Source organism: Gavia stellata, chromosome 6 (assembly GCF_030936135.1).
Source record: "Gavia stellata isolate bGavSte3 chromosome 6, bGavSte3.hap2, whole genome shotgun sequence".
Lineage (NCBI taxonomy): Eukaryota > Metazoa > Chordata > Aves > Gaviiformes > Gaviidae > Gavia > Gavia stellata.
In genome coordinates, this window is record NC_082599.1 from 37,025,757 (window position 1) to 37,041,454 (window position 15,698).

Genomic DNA, 15,698 nt, shown 5'->3' on the forward strand with positions numbered 1-15,698 from the left:
CTCAAGAGGCTATTGAAAGAAGGAAATTAATTCAAGAATGTCTTGCCAGTCAGGTTGTTGAGATCAGGAATGGGTTTTGCTAACGGCTGCGTGGGAGGGAGAAGTCTGGTGGTGTTCGCAGCTATGTGAAGTGGGCACGGCTGAGTGGTTGGCATCCAGTACCCTTGTTTGCTGCTGGATCATGACGAATACCATGGCCTTCAAAGCTGCTTCTGTACTGAAGGTCAGGTCTGGTCCTTGTTCCACTGATGCTTCTGCCCAGCTGGACCAGGGCACTGTTCCTGCCTTGTCTATATGCTCCGGCTCCCCGGCCTGTGGGATGAGTGGGGATGCACAGAAACAGTGCCAAAACCACAAGTTTCATGTTTTTCATTATGGCTTGCTGAAGGATCTCAATCAGCTTCTGAAAGCGCTAATGGAGGGAGTCAGCTTCAGGGCTGACGAAGGCCGCCCCGGCCTCACATCGTTCTTCCCCAAGAGGCTCTGCTGGGGCCATTCAGAGAGAGAAATGCACTCGGAGTCCTACAGCACTTCGGCACCGGTAATAAAGACATGCCTGCAATTACGTTCCCTCTCTGCGACAAAAAAGCAGTCTCAAAGCACCCTATCAAGTGCCTTCTCTCAATTAACGTGAGGACAAGTGACATTTCATCACTTGTGTAATAAGCTTAATAACATCTAATTTTCACTTAATACTGTTATTGGTGGCTGACCACAAAATAAAGCCACGTTGATAGGGATTAGTGGCTTTAATGCCAAGGATAACTGGGTTGGAAGATGGTCACTTTATTTTTCACTGAGTTCACTATTATTGCTATTATCTGTACTGCTGGTGTTATTTCTATAGCAGCACAAGGAAACCTTTGTTACTTACCACTATACAAGTACATGCCAAAAAGATGACCATTGCCCTGGGCAGTTTGCGACCTGTGGGGGAACACGCAGCACTGGCCTGCTGCTACCACTGCTGCAGGACTACAGTACTGCTTATGAGTATTCCAGATTTTTTAAAAAGATTATTATTACTACTACTACTACTACTACTACTACTTGCCATCAGGGACTGGATTTTTCTCTGTTCAACAGATATCCAGCAATGAAAGAACTGAAAAATGAATGACACAAGAAGTTACAGACGAATTAATCCAATTAACAGTAATGACCATCCAGTCCTGGGAATTGTCTTCTGAGCTTTGAGCTTCAGCTGACCTCCGTTTTTCAAACAGTTTATTCTGTTCATCAGTCTTTGTTATTTTTCTAAGGTGAAAAAATAAACAAACCCTCCCCAAAGTAGGATCCTGTTATTACATATATATGGAGTTCTTGAGGATAAGCACACTTACCTTATTTTCTGGTTCAGTTTTGAAAATACATTGGCCGCTGTTTGCCATTGTTCCTCCCCTGCTCCCGTTAGGATGACCATCAGCTCCGAACGGGATGCTGCACATTGGCAGCACTGGGGCAGAATTAATTTTCAAAGGTGCACAGTGTTTGGACATGTGAGCAAGGGCCTTGGTACGCTAACATCGTTCACTCACAATGTATTTTTCTTCTGGTTTGAGCTGCCTCAGAAGCAAAAGCGATTCAAAAGGCAGTTTGCTTCTGTGCTGGGATCGGTTTCGTTGACTGTTTGACGGGCATTGCACACGAATGCTGGTTTTCCAGGGTTGGCCTTAATACCTCATGCAAAACCAACCATCACGCTGCCACAGTGTCACTTACTGCAGAGTATTGCTGTGCAACCTTCACTAATGAACAGAAGCAGCCGGATTCCTCCCAGCACCAAGGAAGGAAATTTTTCTCTACGTCCAATGTCTTTCACTTCTCCTGCTCTTAGTTATAAATATTCTAGTGCGTGAGCTCAGATGAATAATACTCATACTACAAATAACTAAAGCTGAGGAGCTCTGTATTTAAAGGTGAAGAATCGTTTATTTCAGAATAGAAAGTGTTTCCTTTTTCCTTTTTTGTTTAGCAGCTTTCAAATGTGCTAAAATGAAGCCTTTTATGAAAGAATTGAAATGATGGGGTTGTGGTTTTATTTTTAAACCTAGAAACTCAGGTACAGATTTCTACCCAGCTTAGGTTTTAAGACAACATTAAAAACTTCACCAAAAAATAAAATAAAAAAAAGGGCAAGAAGCCCAATAACTATGAACATGAATATGTATCATGTCTGCAAATCCTTTCTAATTGATCATTCTGTTTTCAGGTGACCTCCTCTGTGCTGGGCTTTTTTTGTCTTCTGCGCAACTCCTCCATTAAGAAACTTCTATGATTGTATAGTTCAAATCCACACGGGGAGTCTGAGATTTTATTGTTCCTCTTTTGTGAAGCTGCGGTTAGTAATGACTTAAGTAATGCTTCATAATCCATTTGTAGTCTAGTATCTCCTTGAAGATCACAGACAACTTTGAGTCTTCTTTTTACAAAATATCTTATCAATAAATCTCTTCTTGGCAGAGCTGCACTGATTTCAACCCGAGAATAAGGAATTTAATAAACATAGGGAGGATTGGTTTTGAGTAACTGAAGACTTGCGATATGCTGCAGACACCTTTTTGTTTTGAAAGTGCTGAAGTGAAAAGAAAAGCTGGATTTTGGTTTTGTTCTCCCATAAAATAACTTCGAGAAGCAATGCTAAGAAAATTATGAGACATATCAGTAACAAACATCTCTGTCATATTGAGGGATTTATACATTAGGGACAGTATGACATAGAAACCCACAAACTGATAGGATTATCGGTGCAGATCCTGCCCATGGCTTTGCTCAGGATTGTCTTGTTACTGCAACTATTTAGCAGGGAGCCTTTCCTACTGCCTTTTAAATTTGCCCCTGCCAAACCGCTGCAGGCCAAACCCAGTTGTTTTGCATTTGGCTGCTACCTGTTACCATTCCTTTCTTTTCCAGCTCTAAGTGCCTTAACCCCCGTGGTGCCTGTTCTATTTTTTTATTTGGTGTTCACGTTAAAACGAGTCACGTTTAAAACTTCTGCATTGTTGAACGGGGACCACGTCTGACGAAAAGCAAAAACCTTAACAGCTTTAAATAGGCGACAACGTAATAGCTGCATCTTTGCTTGCGTTGTTTAACAAGATGCATATCACTAGTTTTGAAGTTCCTCGTGCAAATTCAAATGCCTTCAAAAGTGCCTTTTTCCTAGGCATAGACATTGCCCAGTCACCAGCTTCAAAAACTGATAGCTAGTTCCTGTAGGCACGTTGCACAGGGGTGCTTCAGCAAAGTGAGAGGAGCAGTGCCTTTAAAAGGGAGGCCCACTGCAGGAATAGGTCTGGCACTCCAGTCAAGACCAGGAATAAAAACATCAAACAAGTTCTATCAGGAGAAGGATGGATCACATTAATGATGAGCCTACATAAACGGTTAAGATTATGCATGACTGTCAATACACAATGGACCATCCGTGCCGTCAGTGGAAGGCTTGGACACAGATCAAGCATAAAAACTCGTTTGTGTTTTCAGCTTGTGCAATAAGTTATTTGTTCATTTAAAGTCAATATAAACTGCCTCCAGCCCTCCTTAGGTTTGTCAGTCCCTAAATTACTTTCCTCACTCTGCGAGTATTCCTCTATAATACTATGGGATCGTCATTGTAATGGCTTTGAAAGAAATCCCAACAAGTCCAAAGGCTCCTCCATTTGAAGTGCCATGGGCAAGCACCGCACTACCAACACATCCCGTCACTGGCAGCCTCATTTGTCCCCTGAAAGACCTGCCCCAGAGCTGCAGCCCAGCTCACTGACTACACGTGTCCAAAAAAAAACAGGAAGGTTTTGTTGTCTGAGAGAGAACAGGTAGACATGTAATTTAGGTCCAGATTTTGCTCCACAGCACTTGTGTTAAATGCTCTGGAGAGTACATTTGCAACACTAAATCTCTCTCTCTTTATATTCAACACACATACCCCCTATTTGTCAATTTGAAGTAGTAGTATTTTCCAGTTCATTTGGGTGAGCACAAATAATGAGTTATACTGATCTCCAGATAACATTGGTTCATGAATAGGCACAGAACTTTTCACACCTATGGATTAAAGCCAAAGCTGCTTTTCTATTTGAATATATCAGCACTTTGTTCCTGTTACCACCTAAACCACCGGGCTCCAATTCTGACAGTTTTGTCACACAGAACTGCCCGGGACCTCTGGCTAGGATGTGTTTTGTGCTTTCCACCATCACGTGCCATAACCAGGTCTTTGTTAACAAATGCCTTCAGCTCCTCATGTTCTTTATTAAGATCTGGATCCCATGAATACTTGGCATCTTCACAGTCTTGCTTGGCAATTGATGATTCAAACAGCCACGTCAGACATGAACTCCCTCACATACTCCTCTGTTCTCAGAGGCTTTGCACCACCTCCCTGCATGCCAGATCCCCAACCATCACACCTCCTCCCTGCCTCTATGCCACCCTGGCTTCTCACCCATTTGTTTTGGTTGAAAAAAACCCTAACACCCTTTACTTCACATCTAGCAGTTATTTCCAAAGCTGCTCAGAGCCTCTACTCATCTCCTGTTATCCCCTTGTTCTATAACTTAGGGTATTCATGCAACAGTGGTAGCCCTTACCCTGAGAAAAGCTACTAGATTGGGCCAAATGAACATACAAATACTCTCTCCAAAATCAGCTATGTTGGAAGCATCACAGCCTAACTGTATCTCCCAAACTCCAGTACTCCAAGCACTGGAAAATACTTAGCTGTGTGCCTTTCCACACAGCACATCCTTTACGTGTTTGTTCTTACACATTTAACTTTTACTCCCTATTTGATGAGAACATTTGTGTAATTTAGAAAAAAACCCTCCACTAACTAGATGGCAAATACACTCTTTTGGGTTTCCTCACTTCTGCAGTAGTTCACAGTACTTAACTTAGCTCCCAACTGTTTTTTTCTAGGTAGCATTAAGTCATGAAAAGTTTCCTTATGCCTGCAAAAACAACCCTTAACTCTTCCTCAGTTGTTTTTGTCTCTTTCCCTCCAGGGAATACGCTGCCCTCGACTAGATGGATCTTTTGCTGCAAGTGCTCATTGCCCAGGAGGAGCTCCCCGAGCTGGCAGCACTGCCATCCTCCGCCCAGCATTACACACAGGTATCCCTCCTCCCCTGCATGCAACCACTCCGCTGTGACATGTGGTATAACCAAATCTTATTTAAAAATGCATACATATTAGTGTCAGGAGTGAATTATTTTTTTACTATGCAAAAATCTATGTTCAAAAGATCCCTTCTGTACACCATGCATTTGGAAAAACTTCATAAACATCAAAATCTAAAGCCATGCTTTTTACATACATATGTGTTTATGTGCACATATTTAGACACTCATATATAATTTAACTTCCCCCCCCCCCAGTTTCTGAAGCAGAATAAATAGCATTGATTTGCCAAAGTATGATCCAACAGCAACTCCTCTCACAAATGTTTTTTATTCTTAATACAGGGAAATAATTTCACTCTGGAGACTATAAAACCCATTTGTAGTCCAAAGTATTTGATTAGGTTTCTTTTCACATTCAGTAACTTTGAATATGACTACTTGACAACATTTTGTTGAAAGCTTTACATAGCTAGCAATACCTCTACTGCTTATTGTTCTATACACTGAAACTGTGACTGTCACCAGCACATTTGCCTTCATACATCAGAAGTGAGCTTAACGTGGTTATATAAAGCTCAGCATTTTAACATTACCCTAAAAATAAGCTGCTGATTTAACATGATTTAAGCACAAAGATTTCAAAGCATTGAGACCAAGATCAATATGGGCCTGCAATACAAACTTGTCATGTTTTCACTAGCCTTTGCCCATCATGCTGCTGACTGTACATGGCAAGCAGTTCATATAATGCTGAAGAGGTTATCTCAGCAATAAATGCTATGAGCCGAGGCTCTGAGCTGCACTGCCCATGCCCTTGCTTCGTTTACATGCAGCCACTAAGGTTTGCCTTTACATCTTCCCATTTGTTTTCTTGATCCCAATTATAACTAAATTTAACACCAAAATTTAAACAATATGGATCGGACAAGTGAACTATATTGAACAGTATAATCCTGAACTGGATGCTTAACATTAAGCCAAGAACATGCAATTTGAATAATGAAATCTTTTAAAAACAGGACTCAATTTTCATTGTATTTTTATTCTTGCTGCTTAATCAAACCCACATGGAAAGCATTGTGCTTAATGAAACTACAAAATCAATATTTCAACACACCAGCCTGTACATAAACCCGCAAATGAGCATAAGTTGAACAGGTTATTTTAAAATATTTTTGAAAAAAGCCTTTTATAAGAGAAGTACCCTCCTGCAGGCTTGAGCCTGTTTTCTCTTCTCTTCCAGGAGTGATCCAGAGCAAGAGCAGCTCTCCTTGACCACCAAGCTTTGCCTCCATGTGTCATTCCCTGCTTTTCAGTTCTGCCTCAGATTCAGCTGGCTGAGAACCCATCAGGTTGGAAGTCAAAGTTGACATCATCCATGTATTTCCTCAAACAGTCACTTATGATGGTGTTCTACCTTGGAGGACCTGTGAGCCTTCCCTCCTTCTTTAGGACTTTATTGGTATTGATGGTTTACTGTGCAGGGGTTAAGTACAGCTCTGCTTTCTTGGCAGTGCTCTGGAGCATCTCCTCTTTCTCTCTAAAAAAGATAGTTAGTTATAGTTTGTTTGCCAACAACAACCATTTGAGTACTGTGGGTCCTCATTGGTTTAGCTTAGTTAACCATATTTGAAATAATGGATTTATATAGTATGATAAAAGCCATAAGAATCCAGAATTTGAAGTCCACTTTTATTTTCAAATTAATGCACAGCATAAAAGTGCCATGTTATGCAACTATAGTATTTTATGAACATTAGGTTTCAGGTACTTACTGAAGTATCTCAAGAGGCACAGGCTCCTTTCACACAGTGTAATTATACAAAATGCTCTGGAATTAGTTTGGTCAATGTACAGTCTGGCAGTTTAAGTTTAACATCTTGGAAAACGCTTACCAAATCAGGATCACATGGACATCAAAGTTCACAGCAGAACCTAAATCCTGCTCCTCTGGCACCTTGCATGGCCTCTTCTACCCACCACCCTCCACCTTTCCCTCTCCCCCTTTCTGCTCCTCTCCCCAGCTGTATCTACATCTCCTTCTTCCTCCCAGTCCCTCAAGCCGTACCTGCAGGAGAGGGCAGTACATTACGCAGCAGCAGCAAAGCAAATATTCTCCAGCAAATTTGCTCTTCAAGGCAAGGACTACAAGAGTTTACCTTTAGCAGCTAGTGCAAAATGCACCTTTTCTCCAAGGCCTGCTCTACACTATCAGCTTCTTGCCTTAATGGCTATGTGGGGAATATAGCGATGTAACCCCCTGGAGACTAAACACAAGCGACCTTGACAAGGCTGCAGTGCAGCCAAGCAGATATTCCTTATCATTATTTGAAGCCTTCATGTCTACCTGACATTATTTGGCAAGGGGAAAAACACCAACAGCTTCTTTCGCCTTCAGCTGCAGCAAATCCTCACCTCAGCAACACTTCTGCCTTGGCAAGGTCCTTCCCTCCTTAGGGAAGTGTAATTTGCCATGCCCTGCCATGACTGCCCCCCCTCAGCACACTGATCGCCCCTGGTGAAGAGGCAAGAGGGCAAGGAGCAATTCTAACCAAACAGCACCAGTGCTGGCGAAGAGCTGCAATCACACTAGGAACATTTTGTCAGTTTGTCTACTGACATCACTGCACTGGGAAAGCCTTATGGAAAAGAAACCTCTGAGCTTCTGTTGCTTCCTCTCAGGCCCAGCCATGACTGAAGAGCAGAAGTCACTACTTGTAAGAAATTAACAGTCACCCAGGAAAGTGAGAATTCCTCTCAAATAAACACACATTTATTCCTGTACTTCACTACTTATGAAGGTTAAAGCAAGAATGTACCTCTTCTGATGAGATCCAGCTTCTGGTTTATACATTCAAGCCTCAACTCAAGCTAATTAACACACTTGAGTAAAAGCTGATCACTATGTGCTTTACATTACATTTGTTCATACCAATACTGATCTTCTGTAACCCTTCTCCCCCTCTGCTTTCTTAAGCGAAAGCATTACTCATGACAATAAGCAGCAACGGAAGAAACTGCAGAATGGGGGGAAGACGCCAGGAAAGGTAAAATTGTTTTCTGGATATAAAGTTAGGAAAAGAATCACACAGAATCATTGAGATTGGAAGGGACCTCTGAATGACATCTGGACCAAGGATGGAGACTCCACAACCACCCCGGGCAACCTCGGCCAGTGCTCGGTCAACCTCAGAGTACGTGTTTCCTGATGTTCAGACAGAGCCCCCCATGTTTCAGTTTGTGAAAGAAGAAACGAAAGGATGAGAGCTGATTGCTGTATCTATGTACATTTCCCCAAACTAAGACCATCCTTTCTCTGCCTCTTCCAAGGAAACAGCACCTGAAGGAAGTGTTGTAGTCAGTCACAATTTTGGGACATGCTAACGGGAGCTGGGAGTCAGTATGGCACAAGTGATAGCACTCACTGTGACTAAGCTTGTTGAATACATGAATTTAGACACCTCCGAATCACCCAGCTGCCAAAATGCAGACTGTTCAACAGCTTCTGCTTGCCTAAATAGGACTACTCACACAACTTAAATACGCTGGTGCTCATTCGTTTGAGTCTCTTGTACTGTTAATGATGTTCCCACAACTAGTGCTCCTGCAAGTTACCACAAAACGCATTCAGGATTTTACTGCACAAGGAGATCAACATTCAGTATTGAGACTTACTTTTGTGAAAAGCAGTAATGCATCATTTTACTACACCTGAATAACATTGACAGGAGCTCTGCAAGAGACCAAGCACCAGTGCAAGAATGTAGTTCCCAAAACTTAAGAGGCAAGAACCATCAAACAGGGTAAAAACCGCCATTGCACGAAAAGGCAATATTGCCTCACAGCCCGATGAATTCAAAATAAAGCGGCAATCATTCATCGATAGTCTAATGCTGTTTTTTCCATAGAGCTCAGGACTTTGTACGCTCCTTACAGTAAGTTTTTATATATATATACACACACATATAATTCAGCAAGTAATTACCTTTGTGTTGGCTATATGAAGCCAATTTTGAGCTGCCTCATTCTGCAGTTAATTAGGATGATGTTTCAGTACAACACCTCTATTATCTTAAATACAGGTTCAACTGCATCAAGCTATTTTCAATAGCATTAGCACTGGTATTCCAAAAAATAAAACCTGGTCATAGCAAAGGTTATTTCTAGAGTACAGTAAGCACAGCTGACATGTGGTTGAGCTCCTAGCCAGTCTGTTACTCAAAGCAAGAAAGTAGCCTTATTGGAATGGCATTTGCCAAGTTTTCATAACTTCCACTTTCCTCCCAAAATAAAATGGAAATTTAACTTGGGACTGCTTAGCAGTTCCAGTTTCCACTCACTCTTAGGCTCAATACCCTGTTCCTACCAGGAGCCAGTTTGCCTCCTCTGGCCCCAACTATGAGGCAAATCCTTCACCACACGGTGCCATTAACCCACCTCCACTGCTGCAACTCTACTTCTCATTTTGCAGCTGACAGGCACATGTGGCCTTGTGTTGGTAGCTTAGGTATCCTGCAAAATATTTCTATCCTGCTGTCCCAAGACTTAGAGAAAAGACCATCACTACCACCAAAAGCCCAACAAACAAGACTCCAGAACCTGCTGCTCTGAGTGAGCTTTCAGGGCACTTTGGACCACGTGGATCCAGAGAAGTTTCTTAAACATAGCTGCCCAGGCAGCAGATAAATATAAACATCCCAGCGTTTTTTGGAGTCAGCTCATGACTTCCAATACTTTATTTGCATTTCATTGGACTCTATGGTCTATTTATAAATTGTTTATCACACAGTTGCTAGAAGTCAGCAAGTCTACTTCTGTTTCTAGTAAAACAGTACAAGTTAGTTCTATGAAAACACACATGAAAGGCTTGTCCTTTTTCTCTCTTTTGACAGCGTTTTTAGATTACAGGTAGAAGACCTAGATTTGGCTTAAAACTTCACCAGCTCAAAATCAGATCTCTGGAAGATAAAGTAAGCACATTCCTCAACTCTGTCAGGTCCAGCGGTACCCTGAAACTAAGCAGCTACAGGCTGTACAGCTTGCCTTTACTCTATACTCCCCTGTGCTCTTAATTATTCTCCCATCACAAAGCAAACGAAAATGGTTGCCATTTAACATGCGTGCTGCTTCATTGTCACACGCAGCAGTGTAAGACATAACTAAATCTAGGATTTTAAGGATATCCTGACCTGGAAAAGAAAAATGCATGAGGTAACAGCTTTTAGACTTCCAAAATATCTCTTTTTAAATTCCAACTTCAAATGTCAGCGCTTATGTATAGAGTTCAAACATGTACATACAGCTGGATCAATACACACAGGGAGTCTGGGCCATGCTCAGATGCGTTCAGCCTCAACCTTCAGAGTACTTGACAGCAAACTCCCTTCCTGTTCTCCAGCTTGCAGAACAATAAATAGGTTGGTATCATTTCTTTTGCCTCTACCCCTTCAAATAACAGACCTGTACTATTCTGGAAATTCATGTAATTTACTCAGCATGCTCATTTGCCACTCTTCCAATGAGGAAAGGACCATAATTGGAACAGACACTATAAAGTGTCAAAAAGCACCAAAAAAAATAAAGCAGCAGTTTAGAGTACGTCTCCAGTGATGTACTGCCTAACAGAGAAGCAGAAGGTGCCAAGAAGTCATTGGAAAATAAGTTGTATCAATGCAGTTACACAGTTTGGCATTCAGACTTTATTTTAAGTAGTATCACCAGTTCTTTTTCTGTTTCCAATTCCTGCATGATCTTAATCAAACACTACTCTTAAATGGTTAGTCAAAACTCTTCATCTCCCATTCAAAGCCCCAAGCACCACTACACACCTCAAGCTTGCTTTCAAAAGTTTTACATTTGTGAGAAAGTTCAAATGCCAGGGGACTATCAGATTGCATACATATCAGTGCAAGAAGAAAGCAGAAAATCAGAAGTGTTGAGCTCTCTTCTAGTCCCACCTGAAGGCCACATGATTTCCTGTATCAAAGCAGAAGTATCACCAAAATGTCACTATTCAAGTATTACTCGTAGGACAGGAGGTACAACCTGCTGCAGACATGTGGCAAGAACAAATGAAGGCTACCAGCAGACCAAGCGTTACTCACCTTGCCTTCACAGTTGGTCAGCTTGACCACTGGGGAACTAAAGCAGGCAGAAAATTGGCTCCGGCTGAAACGTGTCAAGAGGAAGCAGTCTAACTCTTCATTCCCACCACAGCTGGAATCAGGTTTGCTATCTGCCATCACATCCAGCCCAGTGCAAAAGACTTCAGGATGCCACCCCCCTATTCTCAGCTGAATTTACACCAAAATAAGCTAAGATCCAAACTTGTTAAGCTTACCCTGAAAGAATAAGCGTACGCTCCAGTCTGTGGGTTTCCAGAACTGTAATAATCTATATAGAGTTTCAACCACCAAATCTGAGTATCTAAGAAGCTTTTATAAGATCTACTGCCTGCCCCAAAAAGGCTATTTAGTACAAAAATTGGAAACTGCAATTTGCATTACACATCCTGCTAGGCAGGAACCACCCCTAAATTAAATACAGTGGGACTTCAGCCCTGACAGTACAAGGTGTTTCCCTGTAACTGCACTGATTAAACAGTTGCAGACACCAGACTTCCAAGTCCTCTTTAGCAGACGTCACACTGCACAACATAAAGCAGCAGGCAATTGGCCAAAAATGGTTAGCAAAAAGGATTCCTTAAACCTCCAGCATCCAAATATAGCCCTAGCTGGTCACATGGGCTGCCATACAGTAAGTGCTCCTCACTTTACCTACCCTTTGATTAAACGGTTTGAGCTAGGAAACATGTACTTAGAATAGCATTTCAGTTTCCAGCCCAATTCCATGAACTGTATAATCTTCCTGTACCTTCCACGTACAGACAGGCAGAAAGGAAAAGTTGATTTAAGTTTCTAGTGAGCTCAGACGGGATCATTAGCTACAAAAAGCTAACAGAACATGAGACCTCTAACATCTATGTGTACACACATACATACATATGTATGTGTATATGTATAAATATAAAAGGAGCACATCTGCCATACAATACAGCCGCTGTGGAAGGCCTACTTGCTAACAAACTCTACAGCACACACTGATTTTTAATTTAAAATAAATTGCCATACCTTACTCCACCTGACCTCTAGCAATTCCTGTTTTTCATATTACTCATTATAATGAGACCTGATCAGCTGATTATGTACACCTCACAAGAACTCCACACTTGAGTTTATACATCAAGAGACTCTGTAAAATTTCTGAAAAGAGACAGGCTCACTGTTGTCCTGTTGCCAGATTCCAACTTAACTGAAAAAAGGAATTTGGCCCTTCCTTTCTCAGCCCTTCAAGCCACTGTCCATGTTCAATATAAGGCAGGTGTCAAATGAGGTTATATTAGAAAACCTTGTAACTGCACTAATAAATACAGGTGTCACTTATCCTTCCAAAGCCTCCCCCTCGCACCAGTGAGGATGAAGTACTGCAGTACTAACACAACAAACTGTGCCATTTTTGAAGATGCTGAGGCTTGAATTCAAGTCGCAACTATCACTCAACAGAAGTTGAGGGGTTTGAGGTTCCTAAGGAGGAAAAAAAAACCTCAGTGCCACAAGGCAAGGCCTACACATTGAATTAGCACACTTAATGCACTGCATTACAACAGGGCTCTATAGCACAGGTTTTTGCCAAGAGCACAAAGTCTTTTACCCAACTCCAGTCCCTAGTTAAGCTACTACTATTCTGTTACACACTTAAAACAAAGCACAATTAGGAGCAGCATCGAGCACGTTTTCACATACCCACTACTGATTCAGTTGCACCGAGCACCATAGTTAGTTTCACATTTATACCGACAGCCAGGCCCGCCTGACTGCACTGAAATAACCATCGGATACCCAGATGTTGTGCTATTTTTACCCTGGAAAAGAAAAAAAAACCGACAAAACTTCAGAGCAGGAGGCCACGACAGCAACGACTTTATTCCCAGGCTGCAGCGCAGGTTTCGGTGCTCGGCAGCGCCTGGGCTCGCCGTCCCGGCGGGGCAGCCCGCAGTGACGTGTCCACCTGAGGCTCCCGGGGCCGCCGCCGCCGCCGGAGACAAAGTTCTGTAGTGCACTGACTGCTATCGTACCCAGAGTCGGAGTGTCACAGAACTTTGCTTCCGGAGGCTCCAATCCTCCTCCAGTACCGGCACCGGGGCCGTCTGCCAGCACAAGTTTCCCTGCCTGGGGAGGGAAAGCACACACGGTTAGAGGTGGGGAAGGGAGCCCCCTCCTCCGCCCCCCCCCGCGCCTCGGCGGAAGACCCGCTGGCCCGGGAAGGGGTGGACGGAGATGGGAAGATTTTTTTAAACAGAAACCCAAAAAACAGCCCCTGGAGCTCACGGCCCGCCCTGGGCAAGTCGCGGCCGAGCGGCTGGCCGGAGCGCTGCCGATGGAAACCAGCGGGAGCAGCCGGCTCCCGCTGACAGCCCCGCCGCCGCGGCCCTGAAGCGGCCCCGGCCCCGCCTGGCATCCCCCCGCGGCCCTGTAGCCCCTCGCGGAAGGGACCCGAGCGGCATCCCCCCGCCCCGCCAGCCCTTCCCCGCGGCCCCCGCCGCCGAGCGCAACAGGTCAGCTCCGGTCCGGTCCGGTCCGGTCCGCCCCGCGCTGCCCGCAGCCCCCGGCGCCCCCCGCGGCGGCGACGGCCTCGTCTCGTCTGGCCGCGTCCCGTCGGGCGGCGGCGGCCGGTTGCGCCCGCCCCGCCGCGCCGCTCCATCTTGACTTTTGCCGACGTGGAAATTTTGGGTTCGGGGACGAGCCGCGCTCTTATTGGCCGGCGGCGGGCGGGGTCGGAGGTCACGGCTGCTGTCGCCGCTCCGCGCCAAGCCGCCTCGCAGGCGGCCCCGCCCCGCCGCCCGCCACGCCCACCCGCCCACCCAAGGGGCGTGGCCGCGCCGCGGGGCCCCGGTGGCCGTTGCGGCCGTTGGCGGCGGGGGGAGGGGGGCGCTGAGGGGGAGAGCGGGCGGGGCGGGCGCTGGGGAGGGGGCGGTGGCGCCCCGGCGGCTCCTCGTGCCCCGACCCGCCTCGGTCCCAGGCAGCCGCTGCCCGCCGCGCCGCCGAGGGCCGGGGGGGGACGGGGCGTGAAGCGGGCTGGTGAGGGGTGCCCGCGGCCCCGCTGCGGGTGTGGAGGCGGCGGCGGTTGTCGGTGCGCCTCGCCGCCTGCGGCTGCCCGGCGTTGCCGTCCCGGCCGGCTCGCAGCCTCAGCCGGGGAGGGCGAAGCAGTGCTCCCGCGCTGCCGCCGGCGGACGCGCGTAGGCCGGGTCCTGCCCTCGCCGGGAGGTGCTCAGCCTCGTCCTCGGCAGACACCCCCGGCGACACCTGTGAGCCGGTGGCGGCAGGAGGACTCCCGGCACTCCGGCTGGAGCCCCTGCGGAGCGGTAACTCGGTATAACTTAGTGGTGGAGGTCACTGCCCCTCATGGAGCTGCGGGGAGCGAGCTCTGTCTGCTGTGGTACTCTGCTCCTAAAATCGCTTCAGGTGGCCTGGTTTGCCCCGGAGACAGCAGCCTGGAGTGTGATGGGTGTGCACAGGAGGAAATCTCAGATGTTTCTAGCTCCCGCTTCGAATTTGAAGGATTTTGAAAAGAGTGTAACAGCTTTTACTTGAAAGTGCATTCCCTCTCCCTGAAAGAAAAGGTGAGGGGGATCTGCTGTCTGAAGAGGGTGTTTGCTGCTCTCTTGAGAAGGTGTCAACACTTCGCTAGTTCTGTGTGAATCTCAAAGCACATTGTAGTACAAAATTGGCTAAATAAAGATTTAAAAACGGTGTAATTCCTGCAACTGTTGTTATCTCTTACATTGAATTAAAGACATTTAAGTTAAACCTATCTTCTTGATCAGCTTGTTGACTAGGCTGAGATGAAACTGCTAACGCAGTTAACGGTTTGAAGAACTGCTCCAGGATTAAGTTTTCAGTCATGTAGGCCTCAGCTATAAAAATGCTCTTGTACTGAAAGCGTTTGAGTAGTCCCAGGGGGACCACCCGTCTGTATGAGCTACGTGTACACGAAGGTGTTGACGGGCGAGGCGTGCAAGCCCTGTCCTGCAGTGGCATCGCCAGGCGGGTGAACTCCAGTGCTCGTGTGGTCCTTGTCATTGCAGGATGACAGCGATGCCTGTTAATCCAAGCCTATGGCTGTCATTTCAGTATCTGAAAGGGAAATAAACTGAAAAATGCTTTGAAATATTTTCTCTTTTTTAGTTCATCTAATGAATTAATTTTTTTTTTGTTTAAACCGTCTGACTTTAGAGCATAATGTTTAGGGAGGGAGAACCTCAGAAGAATCTTTTACCTTTAAATACTTAAATTTGGTCTCCTTAGCTCCTTTGTCTGCAGAACCAGAAATGGCAAGTCTTTCCTGAGCCTTTCTGTTGTGTTTATGAAGCATGTTCCCCCCTCCCTATCTGCACCTTCACCGTGCCGTTCAGTCTTCAGCCCTATTCTGTTTTGCTGCGGCTTTCCATGTGTAGTAGTATTATTTCCCATCTTCCTGTTACCCCTCTATCCCTGCTCCCTCAGCATATACCTCCT

The 15,698-nt window shown here is 45.2% G+C and overlaps 1 protein-coding gene across 1 annotated transcript in view; it reads left to right on the forward strand.

Moving 5' to 3' along the window:
• Positions 1-181: 181 nt before the first annotated feature.
• The window catches only part of NFE2L3 (NFE2 like bZIP transcription factor 3), a 92,451-nt gene continuing 76,934 nt past the window's right edge, over positions 182-15,698 (forward strand). Inside the window, exon 1 of the mRNA XM_059818836.1 lies at positions 182-541. Within this exon, the coding sequence (XP_059674819.1) occupies positions 182-541 (360 nt within the window). The remainder of the gene's footprint in view (positions 542-15,698) is intronic.